Source organism: Vombatus ursinus, unplaced genomic scaffold (genome assembly GCF_900497805.2).
Source record: "Vombatus ursinus unplaced genomic scaffold, bare-nosed wombat genome assembly UNPS02015175.1, whole genome shotgun sequence".
Classification (NCBI taxonomy): Eukaryota; Metazoa; Chordata; class Mammalia; order Diprotodontia; family Vombatidae; genus Vombatus; species Vombatus ursinus.
Genome location: NW_020954953.1, coordinates 14,651,211 through 14,673,252, shown reverse-complemented (window position 1 = coordinate 14,673,252; position 22,042 = coordinate 14,651,211). Strand labels below are relative to the sequence as shown.

The window sequence follows — 22,042 nt, the reverse complement described above, 5'->3', positions numbered from 1 at the left end:
CCTCCAACTGACCCTGAATGTATCCTGTATTTATATAGTTGTTTGCATGTTGTTTCACCCATTTGGATGTGAGCTCCTTGAGGGCAGGGACTGTCTTTTGCCTTTCTTTGTATCTCCAGTGCTCAGCACAATTGCCTGGCACAGAGTAAGCACTTAATATATGCTTGGAGACTCCTAGGAGATTTCAATGGGCTCTGCCTGCAGGAATATGTTACAAACTAGACTTGTGCTTTCAGTGTTAATGGGGAATTCCAGGATGAAGAAACTCCCTCTACCTTCTTTACAACTTAGTCTTAGAACTGTCTAGCACAAAGGGGTTAGGTAACTTGCCCAGGGTCACACAGCCAGTATGTCAGAGGCAGGACCTGAATCCATACCTTCCTGGTTCAGAGATCAGCTCTCTACTAACTACAACCATGCTGCCTCTCATTGCAGGAATAGCAACTAAAAACCCTGTCAGCCACCAGAGTTTAGGGCAGGAGAAAATGGCTGGCACTCAACATTCCTGTACCAGATAAATTTTCTTCTTGGCTTCTGGCTCAAAATTTAAAAAAAAAAAAAAAAAAAGAGAGAGCAAAAAACTCAATGATGCTCAGAAAATTGGGCCCCTCCACCTAAGTCTTATAACCTATCCCAAGACCTAGGGGCTGACAACCAGGTTGTATTTTGGCTCTGGTACTTTTTTTTTTTTACTAGCTATATCATCTTAGGCAAGTTGACATCCCTTGGGTCTGTTTTCTCATCCACTGAAGTTGGATTAGATCATCTGTAGAGAGATTGGATTAGGTTACATTCTCTGCATGCTAGGAAAAGTCTCTCTACCAGTTATTCCCCCTGTCCCCTTCTGCTCTAGACATCTTACCTCCATTCCAACAAAAGCCTTTCTAGGCTCTCTCACAACCACAAAACTAATTTACTTCCATCTACTAAGCACTTGGTGGAAAGAACATTGGATCTCATATTAAAAATTTGAATCCTGGCTTTACTACTTAACTAGCAGTGTGATCCTGGGGGCCTCTAGGTCCTTCCGGCTCCAACAATGTACATTGTCCATACCCTCAGTGATCAAGGAAATGGCACACACTAAAGTAAGGTGACAGAGAAGCAGCAAATTTGAGCAGTGGCCAGAGCTAGCAATAGACCTGAAGTCAAAGAATACTGGTGTGTGATCTGGGCAAGTAACTGCCTCAGTTTCCTCATCTATTAAATGAGGATAATAATAGCATCTACCTCCCAGGGTTGTTATGACCAAATAAGATATTAGTAGAATGCTTAGCACAGTGCCTGGCACGTAGTAAGCACTATATATGTTAGCTATTATTATTATCACTGAGAACACAAAATCGTGGATAGGAGTACAGCAGTTTTCAAAATGGGGTGGATCCACTTTCACCAGTAAAATGGTCTAAGATTTTCCACGGTCCCATCTTCATAACTGAGTTTGAAAAGAGGCTCCTGCAGTGCACAAATTTGGAGTTAAAGAAACAGCATATTAAAGAAATAAAATCAAAGAGGTTCTTTCTAGAGTCCATGAGGATTTTGCACAGATGTCCACAAAACAGCGGAAAAAGAGACTTGAAAACTTTAATTAGTTTCCGTTTCCCTCCAAATACACCCAGGCTGGCCCCGCCCCCCCACCCCGCCAGATGTAGGGAACCCGGGCCCGCCGCCCGCAGAGGCAGGCGTGGGGAAGAGCCCCAGGCTCTTTGGGCCCGAGTCCAACTCTAGGCGGGATCCCCGCCCTCCAGTTTGGCGGGGTCGGCTGCGCGGGACTCCCAGGGCGGGGGCGAACCTGGAGAGATTGGGAACCGCCCCGCGCTGCCTCCTCCTCCCACCAGAAGCGCGGGGGACCCAATGCGCATGCGCCACCCCGCCAACTCTTAAGACACCTGGCGCCTGCGTGAAGGGGGTTGGTGGGGGAGGGGGCGGAGAGAGCGGGAGAGATAGGAAAAGGAGAGGGAGACGTGAGCTCGCGCTCGACGGAGGTGGGGGGCGGGGAGAAGGGAAAGGAGGAGGGGAGGTTTGCGAGCTTCGCGGAGAACCGGACTCAGAAAAGATTGACCGGAAACCTCCCTCTGCCGCTCACCGGAGCTACCACCTGCAGAAGGAGAAAGCCTCTGCCTACCCACCATGAATTCTCGAGCTGGAGCCCATGCTACCCGCAGACTGGGGCAGGAGCATGCAAAGACGCCTGAAGGCAAGAACTCCCAGGCGATCCTAGCAGAGGGGCGCGCGTGCGGTTTGGGCTGCGCGCCACGTGTGGTAGAGCGGCCCGCCTCTTCTAAGCCCCGCCCCTTGGGCTCTTGGTTCCTGCATCTTTCCGGCACTGCGGTAACAGTGCTCAAGAGATGGAGAGAGGCGGGGCACTGTCGGTCTCGGCCCCGCCTCTTGCCGGTGGCCGCCGCCGATTGATTGGCCAGCGATGGAGGCTTCCCCTCCTTTCGCCTCCTTATTGGCGGGCTGGTCAGACCGCCTGCCTCCATTGGGTCTCACGGATTTGGGCACCAAATTCAAAGATTTTAAAAGTACCAGCTGGCGCCTTTTGGAAGGTACTACTCTGGTGGAGCCGGTGCTTCAGCTGGCTCCTGCTGGAGGAGTCTCTTCTACCTGAGCCTTGTTCCACTCCCAGCGCCTAGGTCTGGGCATGAGCCGCTACCGCAGCTGCTGCTCTTACTGCTCCTCACCTCTTTCGACTGCATCCCCCTCCTGCTGCAGTAGCCCGGGCGCCGTTACGGCCGCAGAGTCCCCGCGCCCGACTGACAGTGAGTATCTCAGGAAAGAGGGCGCGATTCGGGGCGCGCGGTCCCCCGGGGAGGGGGATGGAGCAGGGGTGGATGGGGACGACCCCTACTCCCACTCCAGGGACCAGGCCGCGAGCTGGGCTTGGGGTGCTTGACATCCAAGGGGGTTTCTGGGCTGTGGAACTGGGTGGGGGGGAGGGGAGAAAGGGAGCCGGGACATGAGAGGGGATCGAATGGGGGGAGGGGGAATGAGACATGAGAGACCCAAAGAAAGATAGCGGGCTTCTACCCCCTCCAAACCAGGCTGCCTCGCTTCCCTAGAGAAAAAGAGGAGCCTCGGCGTCTGTTTTCCCTCCGACTGGAGGGCAAGACTGGCCCCTGGAAGAGGCGCCAAATACCCCCCTCCCTTCCCCCACCCGGGGCCTCCTCACCCCGACGGGGCGGCCTGGCCACCTCCGACCCGAAGCCGACCCATGGGGATCCAGGGACCCCGAGACCTTCGGTCCCCCAGAGCACCCGGGAGATGTCTTCCCTTCCGACCCAGGGCAGCTCCCCACAGCCAGGGCGCGGGAGATTGAACCCGCTTCCCGACCTTCTCCCGCCTCTCGCCCCTCTCGGGGCCATCCCTGCGGGCCCGTCAGGCCGGGTCCCGTCAGCCCCTCAGGATCCTTGGGCCTCACTTTCCTCTCCCGCCAAATGCGCCGGGCGTTTGGACTGAGCCTGTTCGGGGCCACGGCCTGAGGAAAGGGTTAAATTCCTCCCTTTCCCCTAGTAAAGCTTTCTCGGATCCAGGGGTGCAAAGTGAGGGGTTTTTAAGAAATTAAGCGAAATTTTTCTTCTTATTCCCCCCCCCCACCTTGATCACTGTTTAGCTTTTTCCGTGGGAGGGAAATGCCTTATCTCTCTGCAGGCGTGTGTGAAGGTGAAAGAGGCAGGTTTCCCTCCTAATCCCAAGCTGGGATGGCCTCAGCCTGAAAGCACTAGAATAAATGCTATTTCTTACTTCTTTGTTGCTCTTCCCTTATTGGGGGATATCTACCCTTTTGGTTTATTAATTTTAACCATTTTACTTCAGAAATAACCAAAGGGAAAAGTGAATGGTTATGATAATACAGTAATCAATATTCTGTGAAGACTTTTCCCCAAAAGGAGGCTAGTCCTCTGAAGGAGGAAAATGACAGTATACTTGTATTTAAAATTAAATTTCAAGGGGGGAATCAATACAGTCTGTGTGTGATTCAGAGACTGAATAGTTAGTTTGAGGTTGGATATTACTACCTTTCTTACTTATCACTGTTTTACAGAAGATAAGGCCTGAAACACAGTAGGCACTTAATATGAGTCTCTATTGATAGGTTGATTGGCAGTTGAGGTTGGCAAGGACAGAAAACATAGAGTGGGTTTTTTTAAGGGGGGTTGGGTTGTTTTGTTGTTGTTGGGCTTTTTTTGTTTTTTGGTTTTTGGTTTTTTTAGCCTGGAAATGGTTTTGAAAGTGGAGCAAGTGGGGGCCTTGTGACTTTGATCATGGATGATATGGCAGCTAGTGGCAACTAGGCCCCTGAGTCATGGAAAGACCATGCTCATAGCCAGTCACGTGGTGGTTATCTATAAGGAAATTTTAAGAAATGTAAAACATGGGAGCATTCCTCAAGGGTCTAGATTTTTTTGTAGACTGGTGTTTGAATTTGGTAAAGAGAGAATATTTTTCACAGTTTTAGAGAATAAGCTCAGTGTCAGATCTAACGTAGAACACCAGTGAAAGATTACTGCTGTATTATAGATTTTTGTTGCTATTAAATGTTTTAAGGTAGTAGTTACCAACATTTACTTAGGTACCATGCATTTCCATTATACATTTTCTTCACTGATTATAACTGATAATAGAACTATTATGTGAGGGTCCTGGGAATTTTATGATTTTTAAGAGGGTTCCTTATAGTTAGATAAGTTGGGAACCACAGTTTTATTGGATACATTGGTTAATGATGGTGAATGGTAGAAATTGTGTATAAAATATGCAGTCTGATTCCTTAAAAGTGACCGCAAGAAAAAGGTGAAGAAAATGATTAGACCACTGGAGGCAGAATTGGCTTGCTTTCTTTTTCTTTTTTTTTCTTTTTTTAAGTACTTTTGCTGCTCACAATCCAGAAGGGGGCGGAGGTATGACACATACATATAAAGTAGGCAATTTATGCTGCACCTCAAGTTTGAAGCAGGCTGTGATTTTCTCCCCTTTTGCAAAAAATAAAATTAACTATACCAGTTGGGAAATATTAAGGACACTATGTAAGGTGATCTAATAGAGCTCCTCTAGAAGGCCAGTATTAAACATATTCTGGGCTCAGTTACTTACTAGCCATGTGACCTTGGACAAATCATTCAATCTAAAGAGGTAGAAGAGACCTTAGAAAGCATTTATTCCTTCTAGTTACAAATTAGGAAACTGAGGTGAGTGGAATAACTTGCCTAAGGTGGCACATTGAATTTGTGGCTGTGCCAGGGTAGAACTCATATCTTCTAATTCCCAGTGTTTCTTACTTTATATCTCTGAGCTCCAGTTTTCTTTACACAAAATAACAGCTTCTCTTATTTTAAGGGATAATTTTGGAAAAAAAATCAAATGATAATACATCAAAGTGCTTTCGAAATAAGTAACATTTTATGTTCAGGAAGGTATCGTGTGCAAGTATTGGTATGAAATTAAGATGTAATATTTAATTTTGACCAATCTGAGTTTAAGCAAAACTCACTGAATTATGATTATGGAGCCTATGAGTTAAAAGTCATAGGAGTTAAGTGTAACCAAACTAAGGAAATGAATATTGAAGTGTATTCCTGTGCTATGCATTTTTAAAGCCGATGCCAGAAAATAGTATAGATAGGGAAGGATTGATTAGTTAATACTGCTCTTTACCCCATTCTTTTTGGATATGTTTGATCAGAAAGAGAAATGTCCCAGCTCCTGCCTTTATCATATTCAATTACTTTAGTTTCCAGAGAATAAATCTTAAGTGAAAACTACATCCTTCAAGCTTCCCCATTTCTGTACAGGGTACTGCCATGCTTACTGTCATCCAGATTAGCAACTTCTGCGTCGTCCACCATTCTTCACTCTCCTCTACTTACCAACCCCTAGAGATTCTCATTCTCTCTCTCTCCCTCCTTCCTCTCTTCCTCTCTCCCTCCCTCCCTCCCCTCCCCCTTTCCCTCTTTCACTCTCCCCCCCCCTTCCTCTTTCTCTATCTCCATCTCTCCTTTATGTTTGCACCTCTTACCTGGACCATTATGATGCCTCCTAATTGCTCTCCCTGCCTCCAGTCTCCTCCTTATCCAATCCATCATCCATACCATTGCCAAATTAATATTCATAAAGCAAATCTGGCCATGTCATTCCCATACTCAAGTGCCACCTACTAAACAGATCTTTCCTGATCCCCCAGTTCTTAATATTTCTACTACTTGAAGTTTCTTTGTGTGTACTTTTATTTACTTATATACATGTCTTATACGTTTCTCCCAACTCCTTCCCACATTATAAGCTTCCTGTAAGTTAGCTCTCTGGGAGAAGTACTGTCTTTTTTTCTTTGTATTCCTAGGGTCTATATAGTCAGTCAAAATTTATTGAGCACTGGTTCTGTGCTAAGCACTGGGGATACAAAAAGAAGCAAAAGACAGGCTTATGCCCTCAAAGATATCACTCTGTACTAGGGCAAACAACAAGCAGACAAATATGTACAAACAGACTGTACAGGCTAAATAGGAAATAATTAGGAGAAGGAAGGCACTAGGATTCAGAGAGGTTAGGAGGATGGGATTTTAGCTGAGACTTAAAAGAAGGCAGAGACGAGAAGAGCATTCCAGGCATGCGGAGCAGCTAGAGACCATGCCTGGTGCCACGAGTGTAGCGTCTTGTTTGTGAAAAGGTTAGGAGGCCAGTGTCAATGAATCAAAGAGTACATGGTGGGGAGTAAGGTCTAAGAAGACTGGAAAGGTAGGATGGAGCTAGGGACTTGAACACCAAACAGCATTTTGTATTTGATCCTGGAGGCAATTGGAAGCTGCTGGAGTTTATCGAGTTAAGGTAGTGATAGGGTCAGATTTGGCCTTTAGGAAAATTGCTTTGGAAGCTGAATGTAGGATGGATTGACAAGACTTAAAACAAGCAGACCTACCAGCAGGTTATTGTAATTGTGTAGGTGTGAGGTAATGAAGGTCTACACTAGAGTGGTGTCAGTGTCAAAGAATAGAAGGAGGCATATTCAGGAGATCTTGTAAAGGTAAGATTGACAGGCTTTAGCAACAGCTTGGATATGGGGGATTAGAAACAGTGAAGAGTTGTGAGGATAACATCTGGGTTGGAAGACAGAGGGACTGAGAGGATGGACGGACAAGAGAGCCCTTGCCAGTAATGAAAGATAGGAGGTGGTAGGGGAGAATTTAACAGGAAAGATGATGAATTCTATTTTGGACACTTCGAGTTGTTGCCTCCATGGAGCTTGCCGTCAAACTGAAGAATGAGATATACTGTTGACCATTAAAAAAAAAAACAAGGCTGTGTAAAAAAGAACTGCTTGAGTTCCACTAAGTGAAAGGTCTTTCTTTATGGATGATCTGGGAAGGCCTTCTGGAAGGAATGGCATTTGAATTGGGCTTTAAAGTATATACAAGAATGCAAATGGGGGGGGGGGGGTTCCAGGAAATGGGAACTACTTGAGTGAAAAGAGAAAAGTGATACAGGTTGTTGACAGGAAGTACAACTGGGTCCTGATTAGTTTTGATAATGAATCCCTAAAGTGGTACTATTTTTTTTTTTCAAATTCACCCTATTCCAAGTCATAATTATATACATATATATATAAGTGGTTTGTTGTTCCTGCCCAAAGGAAATATGCACTGAAAATCTGAATAATGGTACCACTACACTGGGGATTCATTATTTGCACTCATCAAGACCTAGCTGTAGTACAGTTTGTTTAGTGTGGAATATATGGAAGAGGGAGTATAGTAATCCCCCTATGCAGTAGGTAGCATTTAAAACCCTGTGTTTGACTTTTTAAATCCTTCTCAATCTTTACCTTGTATATTTCTAGTCTTATGTATTATTCCATTCCAAGTACTCTAATTCATTTGCTATCCCCTGTACCTGGAGTGCTCTCATTCCATACCTCCTCCTGGCTTCCTTCAGTACTCAGCTCAAATCTCAGTTCTTTAAGAGGCCTTTCTTTGTGTACCCCTGTGTTTAATTAGACATATAGTAAAAATTAAAAAGAACTTATTAAGAGATAAGGCCAAATTTGTGGAGGGTCATCAGTGTCCATCAGAGTTATTATTAGAATTATACTTGAGAGGCAATATAGAGAGCCAGTAAAGATTTTTAATCACTGACAAAAGGAAAGGAAGGCCCCTAACACCTAAGTGAACCCTTTATGAGAGAACATTCGAGTCCTATAGGATATTCAGTCATGGGTTATTTTCTGTCTATACTTTTGGAAGAAGTATCTGAGTCCTTGAGATTACAAATCCATTGAACTCTGTCCCTGTAGATTGGTTTTGTAATGTTTAAAGAATTGATTTGCTAATTTACTGTACAAATTCAAACTATGGTTGATTAGAGCACCTGAGGCAATCATAGTAATTTGGTTTGATTAATCAAGTACTGCCCAGGGACCCAACCCTTTGCTAGTAGCTCTTTTGTTCTATTGTCCTTATCTCTTTCTACTTACTGTATCTTGAATCACACCCAACCAGAACAAAAGAATTTGAAGGAGGCAAAAGGGGGTTGAAACCTATGTTCCTAATACTTTCCACTTAATTCACTATCTACTTTAGAGAGTGCCTGAGTTGAATTCTCTCTGCCCTAGTTGGTAGGATGGGAAGAATTTCTCACTGAATGATAGTTCTAGGTTAATCCATACCTATATTGAGGTTTAGGGGTGCTGGGACCCCAAAATCATGACATGTGGGTCCTGTCCCAATGAATTCGACCCAGCCCTTCTTCCAGCCAAAGATAAGGTTTATTAAAGATCCACCATATTGGCCAGACTCTCAAGGAATTGGAAAATTTGTGAGCTATTGACTAGATTATAAGAAACTGAGCCTCTTAATGGAGACAAGATGGACCTTTTTTACAGAAAAGACTATGAGAGGGATCTAGAAGTGACCAAGTAGTGTAGGGTGACTGGAGGGGGTGTCTAAGGAGGATCTGGATGGAAGTGGCCAGTAAGCTGGGTTGAACAGATGCCAGGGACTTGGACCACTTGACCAAGGGAGAATGAAGTCCAGATAGGATTAAGGGTGGGAAGTGGCATGGGGAGATTGGGCATAGCCACAATTAAAGGCCAGTTAAATGGATTACAGCCTCAGGCAAATGCCAGAAAGTACATTAAATTTGGGAAAGTACAGGGATTTTCCTTTTTGGGATCCAAATCCCTTCCCCATCACCTAGAGTTAGGTATATGAGTAGAGAAACTGGGATATAAATTATGGTGTGAAAGTACAAGTAATAAGATTCAGTAATTGATTAGATTTTTTCTTTTTAGAGCTGAAAGGGGACCTAGAGATCGCCCAAGCCCTTCATTTTACAGATGAGAAAACTGAGGCCATGGGGTAATAAACAGAAGTAGGATTTGAACCCAGCTTCAGAAATAACCATGTATAAAGCACTTTGCGAACCTTAAAGTGCTACATAAATGCTAGTTATTGGTATTAATTTCAAGCCCAGTGCTCTTTCTAATGTAGCATTCAAAGTTCTATAGGAGTCCAATGTTAGAGAAGGATTATTTTTAGCAGTGTTAGTTAGGGAAAGCATTATGACATTCACAAAATCAGGGTGACATTGAACTGGACTACATCCTTCGCAGGGTCATTAAGGTGAAACATATATTGAAAATTTTTAAATGCTATATTATTGACCATAATGTTGGTGACAAAGATTTAAACTAGCCGCAAAGATGATCTCTCCTGATCCAACTTGCTGAAATCCACAAGTTGAGAATGTATTCAGGCAGTAGTAGATCCTAGAAGAGGTCTGGTGAGAATGAATGCTAAGTAAGGGACAGGTCCTAAAGGACTTTTAAGAATCATCTCTTTAAATGGAGTTGGTTAGCATAATGTCACTGTGTCCTGGATGGAGACCTAGAAAGGGTTTAAGAGACCATTCTGGAACCCAGGAATTTTACAAGTGAAGAAACTCATCTCTAAGAGGTTAAAGGACTGCTCACGGTCATACTGGTGGTAAGCATAAGAGGCAAGATTTGTACCTAGGTCTTCTATGGAACCAGTGTTATTTTTAAGGCAATTGGGGTTAAGTGACTTGCCCAGGGTCACACAGCTAGTAAGTGTCAAGTGTTTGGTCTGAGGCCAGATTTGAACTTAGGTCCCAAGTGTTATTTTTGAAGACATCTAATTATGAGAGACTGTATGGCATAGTTGTCAATATATTATGATAGTTTCCATATATTCAATACAATAACTATTCTGCAAAGGCTAATTAGTGAACTGTATATTGATCACCTATTTTGAGCTAAGTTTATTTTTTAAAATTAAGAGATTAAGAATGGGAAATCTCTTGTCTAGCATTCTCTACAGGAGATATTGATACCCTGAAATACAGAACTTTGTATGAAAGGTGCACTGAGTTCTGACCCTCATCTTCTTAATGAATGGTTTTGTGGTTTAAGTTAGAACCTTTGCTTTCTCTAGCAACAAGATTTATTCAGCACCTGTTTTGTGCCAACACTGTGCTAAGCCTGGGGAATACACAGTGATTGGTTGGAGCCAGATGATCTCTAAGGTCTTTTCTAATATCATTTGATTCAATTGGATTTGGGGGGGAAGAATATTAGAGTGCTTCTAACAAGACTGAAATTGTAGGGAAACAGGTACTTCTCCCTTGTAAACTGTCATCAGAGCATTCTTCTAAACTAAAGCCCAACTTGAATCTTACCTCATTTGTAAGTTGGTCTTTCCACAACTGAGCCACTATTCTATCTTCACTGCCCTGCTCAGGGTTCTTTATACACAAAGCAATTTCTGTGGGGAAGATAACCAGCAATAGACATTCACCAGGAAGTGGTGCCTGAGTTGATTGAGCCTTGAAGGAAGCCAGAAATTACATGATAACAGAGGTGAAAAGAAGCGCATTCTAGGCAGCAAGTAAACCAATTTGACTGTACAATAGAGTTAGGAGACTAATGTAGAGTAAGCCTGGAGAGATAAGGCTAGTACCAGATTGTGATGACTTTAATAACTATTTTCATTTTTATTCATTTTATCAGTTAACCACTGAAGAAATGATGGTAGCATTGTATCTGAGTTAGAAGTTTGCCTTGTAACAGTCTAATTGAAGATACAGTTTCTAGACACACTGTCTAAAAGCAAGGACTGCTTAATAAGCTTGCGGAAAAGTAGAGGTCCCTACCATTAAGGAGCTTGTAGGAGACATGACAGAAAGTGTAATTAAGGTAATGAAAATAGTTATAGTCAGTAACTTGTGTGATCATTGGCATTTCCTTACAAGTTATTTCTTGCGCATCATACAGATAGCGTTTGAATGGATGCATACATACACACAAATACATATAGGCCAACCTATTCATTTTACAGATGAGGAAACTGAGGTTTCCTCAGAGAGGTTATATAACTAATAGTACAGAGTATAAATACATGCCAATGGAATCTAACTATTTTTTTGTTTCTGAAGTAGTTTGATTGAATGTTTTGTGTTCTTTTTTGCAGGATACAAACAAGAGAATAAAGACAACAATCCTTACTATTCTGTTAAAATGAAATGTGATTTTAACTGTAACCATGTTAATTCTGGGCCTACATTTGCAAAGCCTGAGATTAGCAAAAAACTGGAATGTGGTACTCCTGAATATTTGGAAGATTTTTGTAAAGACTGTATTAAAGACGATAAAAATCTATCCTACATTGAACCTCAGAATGTTAGCCCCAGGATTGTAGAACTGAAAGCTGAAAACAGGCCAGTGCACAACAAGGAAAATCAAGCACTGCAGAGGCTTGATGCTTCAAGTGAATCTGAAGAATTGGAGAGCAGTAGACTTTATGAGGACAGTGGCTACTCTTCATTCTCTCATCAAAGTAGTCCTGGTGAACAGGAATATAACAGCCTTCTGTTGTCTCGGAATTTCATTGTCAGTCCCAAACCCTGCCATCTACAGAACCAAAGCACAGAACAGTTTCCAAATAAAAATTTGTTGCCAATCCTTCATTTTGAGGAAGTGGTTTGTTCAACTTTAAAAAAGAATGCCAAAAGAAATCCTAAAGTAGATTGGGAAACAGTGGAAAGAATAGTTGCCCATGGAGATTTTGGACTACATAATGTAATCGGTAGAAAAATGGGCTTAGATCAACTGGATATTCTCAGTGAACTCTTCCAGAGGGGACTCAAACATATCTTGGCAAATATTCTAAAATGCCTCAATGAGATGGACTTGATCAAGTAAGTATCCTTTTGCAAAGACATCTCATGTAAGAGTGGAACTTTGGAATGATTGTTTTAGCTCATTCATTCTGGAGCTTGATTTGGATCCATGTTTCTGATACTTTGGAGTAGGGAAAGAAAGAGGGATTCACCAATAGGCCTTAGATCATGTCTGACAACGTCTCCTCAAGAAGAAACCATGTAGTCTGTAGTGTATTCTCGTTTTTTTTTTAGTTATAGAGCCTTATCCAAACTCCAAGGTAGATTTGGTAGAAGATCTCTGTCACCATTATTTAAAGTGTCATCAGGCTAAACTCTTACCAGTTGTTTTATTATTTCTGTATTAACTTTTATGAAAATTCTTTTACAAATCTGATTTCATTGGCATAAGTATTCCTTTCACAGATACAGGTTGTAGTTCCTGTACTTTAGCTGATAGCCTTTATGAATTGCTATGGCCAAAAAAGAATTTGACACCTGTTTTTCAGTCTTCTGGTGGTGAGCCTCTCAAAACATAACTAAGTTGAGCTTCTTGTCATACTTACAGAACATGAATGTCTTTCCAGACTGGTAGAATCTGGAACAGCTTGTGCTTCACTGGCATAGCTTTTATATTTACTTCCTGTAGAGTGGGACTTGAGCTGGGGATTTGGACGTATTTAGTCCCAGTCAAGGTAGTGTGGTTTTTACAGTATAAGTTTAAGTACCTAGCAGCTAATTGCAATGTATATATATATATTCAGAAAAATGAAAACTATTTGTAGAAGTAGGATTAACTTTTGAGTGTCATTGTTTTGCTAGCTTTTATGAATATAACTGTTGAAATAAATCATTTATATATTTTATCAGTGTGGCCAGAGTGAGTGCGACATGGAAGAAGATTCTGAAAGACAATAAAGGAGCTTTCCACTTATATAGTGCAGCAATGAAAAAAACTACAGTAAGTTTTTACATTTAATTATTTCATTTTTGTTTATATTGCCTATTCCTCATGATCATTGTAAATAGAAAAGTGATGTCATGGATAATTAGAAATCCTAAATAATATTGAAATTCTTCAGCCTATATTTATTCCTCCAAACCTCTTTACCAAATTAAAGGTTGATGACATTTAGTTCCTAATGCTTTTCTTATCGTGAGCAATTAGAATAACTGAAATGAAGAAGCAGGTGGGAAAAATAAAAAGCGGGTTTCATAACCTGTGGACTAGTTAATAGAGACAGTGGAGGAAAGGCTTTAGAGATACAGGAATTGGGTTGAAATCTTGCCTCAGTCACTTTACCACCACCTATGTGACCTTGAGTGATAAGTCTAGGCCTCAGGTTCCTCATCTGTAAAATGTAGGGGTTGGATGTCTTATGAGGTCCCTTAAAGTTCTCATGTCCATGAAAACCTAAAAGGTAATAATAATTTTTATTAGGTTTCTACTATGTGTCAAGTACTATGTTAAAAACAAGTGGAATTTACATACCACTGGGGGAATATATTATATGACCTATGATCCTAACATATACTTAAGAGTTGACAATAATCCCTCAAAAGGATTACATATCCTATATTCAATAAAGTATTATCAATATATGCAAGGCAGCTACATAACAAAAACTTGTCAAACCATTTCTGCCAGTAATACAAGTGATTATATACTGCATTTTTATGATGAAAATTTGAGGTGGTTGATTGCAGCCTAACCTTTTGGTTGACTTTAATTGGATTGTTTAGCTTTTTAAAGATAGAAAATTTGGAACAAAAGATACATTTCCTGGGTAAGATCCTACAGGCCATTAAATTATTCCCTGACTAATAACCATCTTGGGTTGTCAAAGCCATAATGAAAGATTTTGCTTAAGAAGGGTGGATTGGCTAGTACTTTTGCCCTGTCTACATCCGATATTTGAGCAGGAAACAAATAAAAAGGATTAGAGAGAAAAGTGGTATTTGCTTGCTAATTTTGAAAACATTTTTGTATACTTGGTACATTTGAATAATATTCTAGGTTAATTTTGGGAAATCTTTATTGCCTCTGGCTTACACTTTTTCAAAAGGATTGCTAAGTATATCATATTCCCAGTGGGAAAGTATATGTGCTGTTTCACTAACTCTTTTTCTAACTGTTTCTCATAGGAAAATACTACCAAATTTTCAGCTCATGCTGCAACTAGAGAATATGTTCTAGTCAGGGCAGCATTAGCTTCTGTTCAGAAATCAACAGTCCAGGTTCCTAGTGCATCCAAAAAAGGATCTCAGCCCAGATTACCTGATCAAGGAGATTCTACATACAGCCGACACACTGAGTTTTCTGAGGTAATTCTTTTTTTTATTGATGTGTTAATAGTATAAAGAAGCAAACATGCATTCTAAAATCTATATTCAATTTTTAGGTCAAATTTTGCTTCAAAAATATTGGCTCTCGTGATTTCTTATTTTTGTGGGTGATTTGTTACTAAAATAGAGAGTCTGAAAGCACAAATAAGTCCATATTAAAACCAAAGGTAGCTATTACCACTAGCAATTAGTTATTAGCAGCCACCTATTTAGAAAATGAGTTTGTGGTATATTAGTGGATCTATACTTATTTCATAATGCGATTACTGTCTCTACTTTTACAAATCACAGCCCCTCTGCCTTTTCACCAGATGCATTTATGTGTTTTTCCCTAAATTCTCCAATGGGATTTACCAAAATCCCTGGAGTCTTTTAGTGTTTGGCATGTATCTTAGGGTGCCATGGATCGTATTTAGAGCTGGAAGAGAACTTAAAGGCATTTAGTCATATCTGTAAGTCAGTGTAATCGCTGGCCCCCAGTTTCTTAAGAGAAAATTGCGGTAAGTGACTTGGCTAACGTTCTTGTTTCCATACCTAGCATTCTTTGTAGAACATTGTGCTATACCATATGATGTAACATCTTATATCACTCCACTAGGTGTTTTCCATTGCATTTTTGATGGTTTACTTTAATTCTTTGGAGGTTGGTTTTTCATAATTCAAAGCTGTTAGTATCACTGGGAGAATATTGATGTTAAACAAATGATTGGAGAGGCAATAAGCGATATGAGATCAATACTGTGCTTTTTTCCCAGGTGAAATCAACCCACTTTGCCTTTTTCATTTTAAGGGCCAGTTCATTGCCTATGTAAGATACAGTGTTGATTGAATTCAATCAACAAATTGCTTTGTTTTTTGAGACTGGGTCCTACCTCACCCAGCCTGGAAGTGTAACAGCCACTCATAATCCCAGTCTCAATATTGATTGCCATGGAAGTTTAACCTGCTCTGTCTTTCCAGTCTGCATTGATTTGCCTGTCCTTAGGCAAGCTTTGTGGCCCTTCACTCCCAAGGGCTCACCAAATTATTGTAGCCCAGAACTCCCAAACTCAACCCACCATCTTCAGCCTCTCCCAGCAGCAGGCATTACAGTCCTATACTGCCACACCCAGCTTCCACAAGCATTTTTAAAGTGCCCACTCTGGCAATACAAAGAAAAAAAATGAAACTTTTTAGACTTAGAAGTCTAATCCATGAGCTGTTTGTCCTAGAATGGGCAGTATTTTGTTTTCTTTCTTTCTCCCCCCCTCAATATTTTGTTAGCCAATTGATTTGCATTTGTTTATTTTTCTAGGAAAGGTTTATATGACAACCCACTTCAAGAAAATGCGTGGGAAAAAAAACTCCTGTGAGAGTTTTAGGATGTTCTCTGACACTTTAATTTTATTCTTTTTATATAGTAATAAATGGCTTATTCTTACTATGCTATAAAAAAAATTCCTATGTTGATTTTTTTTTTTTAACATGTGAATTTTTCTTTATAGGTTGCCAAGACCTTGAAAAAGAATGAAAGCCTAAGAGCCTGTATCCATTGCAACTCACCTGCAAAATACGACCCCTACTTGCAGAGGGCGACATGCAACCGAGAAAGCTGTGGCTTTGATTTTTGTACAAAATGTTTTTGCAACTATCATATCACCAAAGACTGTTCAAGTGAAAAACCCTTAAAAGCAAACTCTACAGTGGGACCTCTTCCTGGTAGTAAAAAGAGCAAAAAGAATTTACGGAGGTTATGATGTTTTGTTATCAGTTGCAACTAGCAGACTGTCAAAGTTGGATTGGAGATGTTGCATTAGGTCACCATAATATGGTTCTGCCTGAAGCTTTTGTTTTAAATTAAAAAAATATATATTGTTTTATCAATTCTGTGTGAAAATCAATTTAAAAAAACAAACTTAAGTGAATTTTTGGAGCTTGGTAGCTTTGGCATTTTTTTTTTTAAATTCTACTGCATTTATTACCAAATGAGAATCACAATACAAAAATTCTGGATTACATTTTTAAAAAGCAGAGGAAATAACCAGTTAAGATTGGAATAGGTTACAGTCAAAAAGAGCTTTATCTAGAATGTCTTAATAAATGTACTTTGGAGATTCATATCAAAAGAATGCAGTTTATAAGCTAAACTCTATTTAAACATGCTATTCATTTTCTCCAGTTATTTTAATATAATTCCTAAGTTTAAAAATGCATTTTATATCCTCATGCCCTCTCTTATTTTTTGAGGCACTTTTATTTGACTTCCAAGTAAAAGTAACTACAATTGCAATATCAGGAATCTGTCTATATAATTGTTTTTGTCCTTTTTCAATGTTGGTGAGTCTGAAATTCCCTACGGTTATTTCTAAATGAAGGGGAGAAATGTCTGTCACTGTTACTGTTGTTTTCTTCTCTAAAATCTGTTTTTAGAACTTTTGTACATTTGTTATATATTTTTCCATATTTTATATGTGCTTGTATAATAAAAATTAAATGTTCCATTTAAATATAATTTGGTTGTTTGTTTTGTAAATACTTAAACTGAATAATGGAAACTGCTCTTCATCTACCCTCTCATCAGTACTACTTTTAAATGTCCTATAAAAAATCTTTTTTTTGTGGCAGAGTCTGAATTGTCACTGACTATCAACATTAATTGCTTAATTATTGCAAAGTATGATTTTTTTCTATTTACTAATATATATCAAAATTTTCCCAACTATACTTAGTGCTGATAAAATAAAATCTCTGTATGGGTTAAATAGCTTAACTTTGTTCAGGGGCCAAATATTTCCCTCCTATCTCTAGTCAGCTCTATTGCAAATGTGAGGCATTGATAAAAGGTGAAGATTGACTGAGGGTCATTAAGAATGGATTACTACTAAAAACTTGAATGTGAGGAATGTTTAATTGCCACTACCCTTAAAGAAGTCTGTTAATTATACAAACAAAAATATTGTGCCTTTACCCATTCACAAATTTAGAAATCCCCTGTGGTTGTTTTGTTGTAGTTCATTATTTGTACTAAATTTAGATCCCAAGACCCATAAACTCTTCAAGTTACAGAGCCACAAGATGGTGCTCTTGTGACACTAAGAAGCGAACTCAGTAGTTTTATTTTTCTCTTATACAATGACATTTTTTTTTATTGTTGATCAAAAGTACATGGTCACGCTGCAAATTTAAGCTAGAATGATGTTTTTTTGAGAAGATAAGTGACTAGAAATGTTTCTCTTTGTTATATTAAACACCCAATAGGGAACGTCTGTGTCTCTCAATGAATGGCATAGACTGCATGTTTCAAAAATGTGCAGAGAAAAAGAACATGCTAAATAGAATGAAAATGGAGGTTGATAAGGGGGAAAAAACTACCCACTGATAATAAAATGAGCACATTTTATGCTATCTACAACTCATTGTCCCCAATCAAAATGTTCTTTTCCATAACAAATAAAAGACTAAATTCTTTTACTATAGAAACACTTAACTAGATATTTGTGGGGCATCTTTTTATTCAGAACTTAAGTACTGTCCATTTACAAATATATGTAAGTCATGGTCTCAAAGACCTCATCAGTTAGAATTATTGAATACAAGAGCTAGAAGCAATCCGTAGAGATCACTTAGTCCAATGCTATCTTTTCATAGTTTCCATTTATATGGGACTTGAAAGTTTAATAATGTAGGTGAGCCTGGTACATAGGTGCTTAATAAATGCTTGATGATAGATTGATTACTAATGGATGAGTACTAATGAAATAGGAAGGGCCAGGTTGTGAAGAGCTGTAAGTGCCAAAGAGAAGTTTATATTCAGTCCTACAGGTAACAGAAAGCCATTGAATTTTAAATTTTTTTTGTTTGTTTTTTTGTTGGGGACAGAACTGATACAAATTATTTTGTATTGATTATGTAGTTATACGTGTATATTTTGTCTCCCCTGATAAACTTAACAGATATCCTTGAATTTTTCATCTTTCCTAGTGCCTAAAACAGTACCTGATACATAGTTGATGCTTAATAGATACTCTTTAATTGATTAATTATTTTATTTATTTTCTGGCCCCCAGGATTCATCCTATTATACCACTCTGTGTATATATGGCTCTTACTCCATGCTCTATATTTGATTTACCTCTCTGTTTAGATAAGTGGGTGTATTTTCAACTCTCATCTTTGTGTCATTGCACAGTGCCACTATTCTGCCTCCATCAGATCAATGATTTTGTCTCCTGACAAGTACAATTTCTGTTTTCCCTGTTTCTACTAGAGGGCACAGTAACTAGTCAATTTGGTGGGGATGGCATTGGTTTTAGAAAACTACTTTAGCAGCTCAGTAGATATGATTCTGTTCCTCCACTGGATGTCACCCATTTGGATCAAACATTCAGAATACCAAGAGTTAAGTTAATTTTTGTTGACAGTCTAAAAACTGGGATTCTCAGAAGAGTGCAACACCAACCAGCCCAGCACTATAATAATTTGCTTTAACAACAGACAACAGCCATGTACTCTAGCTGAGAGAACAATGTCAATAGCCTGGAAATTCAGGTAATCACTATGAAATGTGATCTTTGAAAGTTAATGTTACCTACTCCTGTGAAAAGTACTTCATATTCCCTGGGAAAAAGTTTAGACTAATTCAATTTAGTTATACACTGTAATGATGGAGAGATTTGAGGTAATACTGTTTCCCCCCCCCAATATAAAGTATGCTTTTGACATTTCACTCTAAACACCACTACCTTAACAATTCTGAAGTAGGGCAGGGCAAGTGTTAGTATCCCCATCTTCCTTATTGTCTCCATAATTTCATCCATTTGAGTTACTACCTCAACCACTACAGATCACAATGCATTTCTGCCTTCTCTGTATAATTCTTATGTCCTCCCATAAAATGTTCATAGCGGATCCTCCTCACCATGCTTGAAGCCTTCTTGATCTTGTTACATTTCTGGGTAAACAAGATAGCTCTGGGCTTTCTATTTTTTTCCCCTCACTTGCTCTGGAAACATAAACTGTCCATATCCTTTTCCAATCATTCATTTCCTTGACAATATATTTTATGTAACTTTTTTCATGCAAGTTATTGATGGTAATATTCCACAAGCCTACTTACATCCAAGATGGATTTATTGCTCTATGGCTCTTTAGATAACTCATAATTTTGATTCTTCAGAGATTGTAGTGGTTCTCATTTGCAATCATAAAATATCACAGAGCATATATTATTATTAAAAAGATAAGGTTTTGTGTCAAGAGAAATTTGGGATTGGTGAAACATCCTAAATATAATCCAGGCTGCTCTATTTCTTCTCTTCTATTGAGTCCACCTGTAGTACCCAAAATATATATACTGAAAGTATTCTGTCAATGGGCTGCATATCCAATTAAACTTCCTAACCTGAGTAATGTTTTCCCTTCCTTCCTTCCTTAGTTCTTTTGCTTCTCTTCTGCCCTCCCTCCCTTCTTCCTTCCTTCCTTCCTTCCTTCCTTCCTTCCTTCCTTCCTTCCTTCCTTCCTTCCTTCCTTCCTCCCTTCCTTCCTTCCTTTTTTCCTTCTTTCCTTCCTTCCTTTTCTCCTTCTTTCCTTTTCTTATTGTCCCTATCTCACCCAGAAATGTGGTGGTGGCCACCCATGGCCCCAGTCCCAGTGATGATCAAAAGCATGGAATTTTTGACCTGTTTCCAACCTGGGCTGGTTTGCCCCTTCTTGTGCAGCCTAGTTGCTTCGTGCTCTCTGGATTAGAACACTAAGTATCTTGGGCTAAGAACTCTGAAATTCAAGTGATCCACCAGCCTCAGTCTCCTGAATTGGAAGGATTATAGGTGTGTACCACCACATCTGGCTAATATGCATTCTTTATCCACTTGCTTTTTTACTATGTGGATTGCTTGGCCAATCTCTTTGGAATGACCTTATTAAAAAAGGCCTCAGATTCATGCAACGTAAGAAAATTGAAAGGGGAATGTGAGAGTTGTATTTACATCTTTGGAGGGCTATTGCTTGGGAGAGACAAGACTTATTCTGTTTGGACCCAGAGGGCAAAGCTAGATGTGATAGATAAAGGGTTCAAAGAAACAAGTTTTATGTAACAATTTAACAATGAGAGATATCCAAAAATGAAATGGACTACCTTAAGAAGTAATAGATTTCTCTTCCCTGGAAGTCTTCAAGCAAAATTTAGATGCCTATTTGTTGGATATATTTTAGAAAGAATTCTTTTTATATATGAAATGGGCTAGCACTCCATTTAGGCTCCTTTCAACTCTAAAAATCTGTGATTCTGAGCACTCCACCATTTGTTTTCTTTTTTTAAATATAATTTTTGTCTGTTCCTCAATTTTTTTATTGTGAACTTAATAAAAAAAACATATCTTACTTAATTGTATATCTTGGATACAAAAGAAAAAAAATAAAGACCATTAATCCAAGTATGAAACTCTGGAATCAACATAATAGAAAGGGAAATGATGAAGAGAATGAGGGAAAGAAAAAAAATTAAGAAAAATGCAGAAAGTTTTAAAATGACTAACAAAAGAATTTGAAGGGTAATAGGAATGGCCATTTTAATTGATTATGTAACTAAAAAAAAGGGAAAATTAGATAAAAAGAAGAAAGAAAAATTAATGGTAAGCAAAACTAGGAAAATGGGTGACACATGGGAAGGAAAGTTAAGGACGAAGGGAAGAAGGCCTGTGAAAGTAAGGTTGACTTAAAATAGATTAAGTAAAAATAACTGAAGAGGCAAAGCACTGTCAATAAGTTTATAGAGGAAGAGAAACAAAAAAAACCTAACTGATTAAAAACTTCCTATCTCCTACAAAGGTAACAAAGTATAGACACTACTTTGCACATCATTTGACACATTAACACCTCACTATCTTCTTTTCAGGTCCTCTACTATCATTTAATCAGCTGGGCTGGAGAAAAATAAAATTATCAGAGGATGAAAATTGAACCCCTCCTCACATAATGTATTTAAATACCTTGAATTTATTTTGCACTGATTCTGTATATAGTTATACATGTGTATTTTGTCTCCCCTTATAAACTTGCCAGATATCCTTGAATTTTTTTGTCTTTCCCTAGTACCTAAAACAGTGCATGACACATAATTGTTGCTTAATAAAAGCTTGATCAATCAAATAAATTGATTGATTATCTTTTATTTATTTATTTTCTATCCCCCAGGATTCATCCATTATACCACTCTGTGTGTATACATGGCTCAAGAGTTTTGTGTTTGACCCACTTCCCTCTTTAGATAAGTGGCTATGTTTTTAATTCTCATCTTTGTGTCATTGCACTATTCTACCTCCATCAAATGGTTTTGTCTCCTGACAAGTACAATTTCTCTGTTTTCTTTTCCCTATTTTCACTAGAGGGCACAGTAATTCTAGTCAATTAAAAAAAAATGTACAGCTAGAAAACGTTACAAAAAGGAACTAAAGGTTTCTTTCATAACGATAATGTTCTATTCTCAAATAAAGTGGTTACAATAGCAACATCTTGATGGGGCTTGTTGAGCCCCTTAAACTCTCTAACTGACTTG

At 39.2% G+C, this 22,042-nt stretch overlaps 1 protein-coding gene across 1 annotated transcript; it reads left to right on the top strand.

The window, feature by feature from the left end:
• Positions 1 to 2,425: 2,425 nt before the first annotated feature.
• LOC114031500 (F-box only protein 5-like) lies at positions 2,426 to 16,919 on the top strand. The gene is made up of 5 exons (XM_027846603.1): positions 2,426 to 2,762; positions 11,478 to 12,204; positions 13,036 to 13,126; positions 14,311 to 14,490; positions 15,996 to 16,919. The coding sequence occupies exons 1-5, from the start codon at positions 2,645 to 2,647 to the stop codon at positions 16,245 to 16,247; spliced, it is 1,368 nt and encodes a 455-aa protein (XP_027702404.1). The 5' UTR covers positions 2,426 to 2,644; the 3' UTR covers positions 16,248 to 16,919.
• Positions 16,920 to 22,042: the final 5,123 nt, after the last annotated feature.

Coding starts and splice junctions, on each gene's coding strand:
- LOC114031500 (XM_027846603.1), top strand. CDS start 2,645: ATGAGCCGCTACCGCAGCTGCTGCTCTTACTGCTCCTCACCTCTTTCG. Junction 2,763..11,477: donor GTCCCCGCGCCCGACTGACA/GTGAGTATCTCA, acceptor TCTTTTTTGCAG/GATACAAACAAGAGAATAAA. Junction 14,491..15,995: donor GACACACTGAGTTTTCTGAG/GTAATTCTTTTT, acceptor TTTTCTTTATAG/GTTGCCAAGACCTTGAAAAA.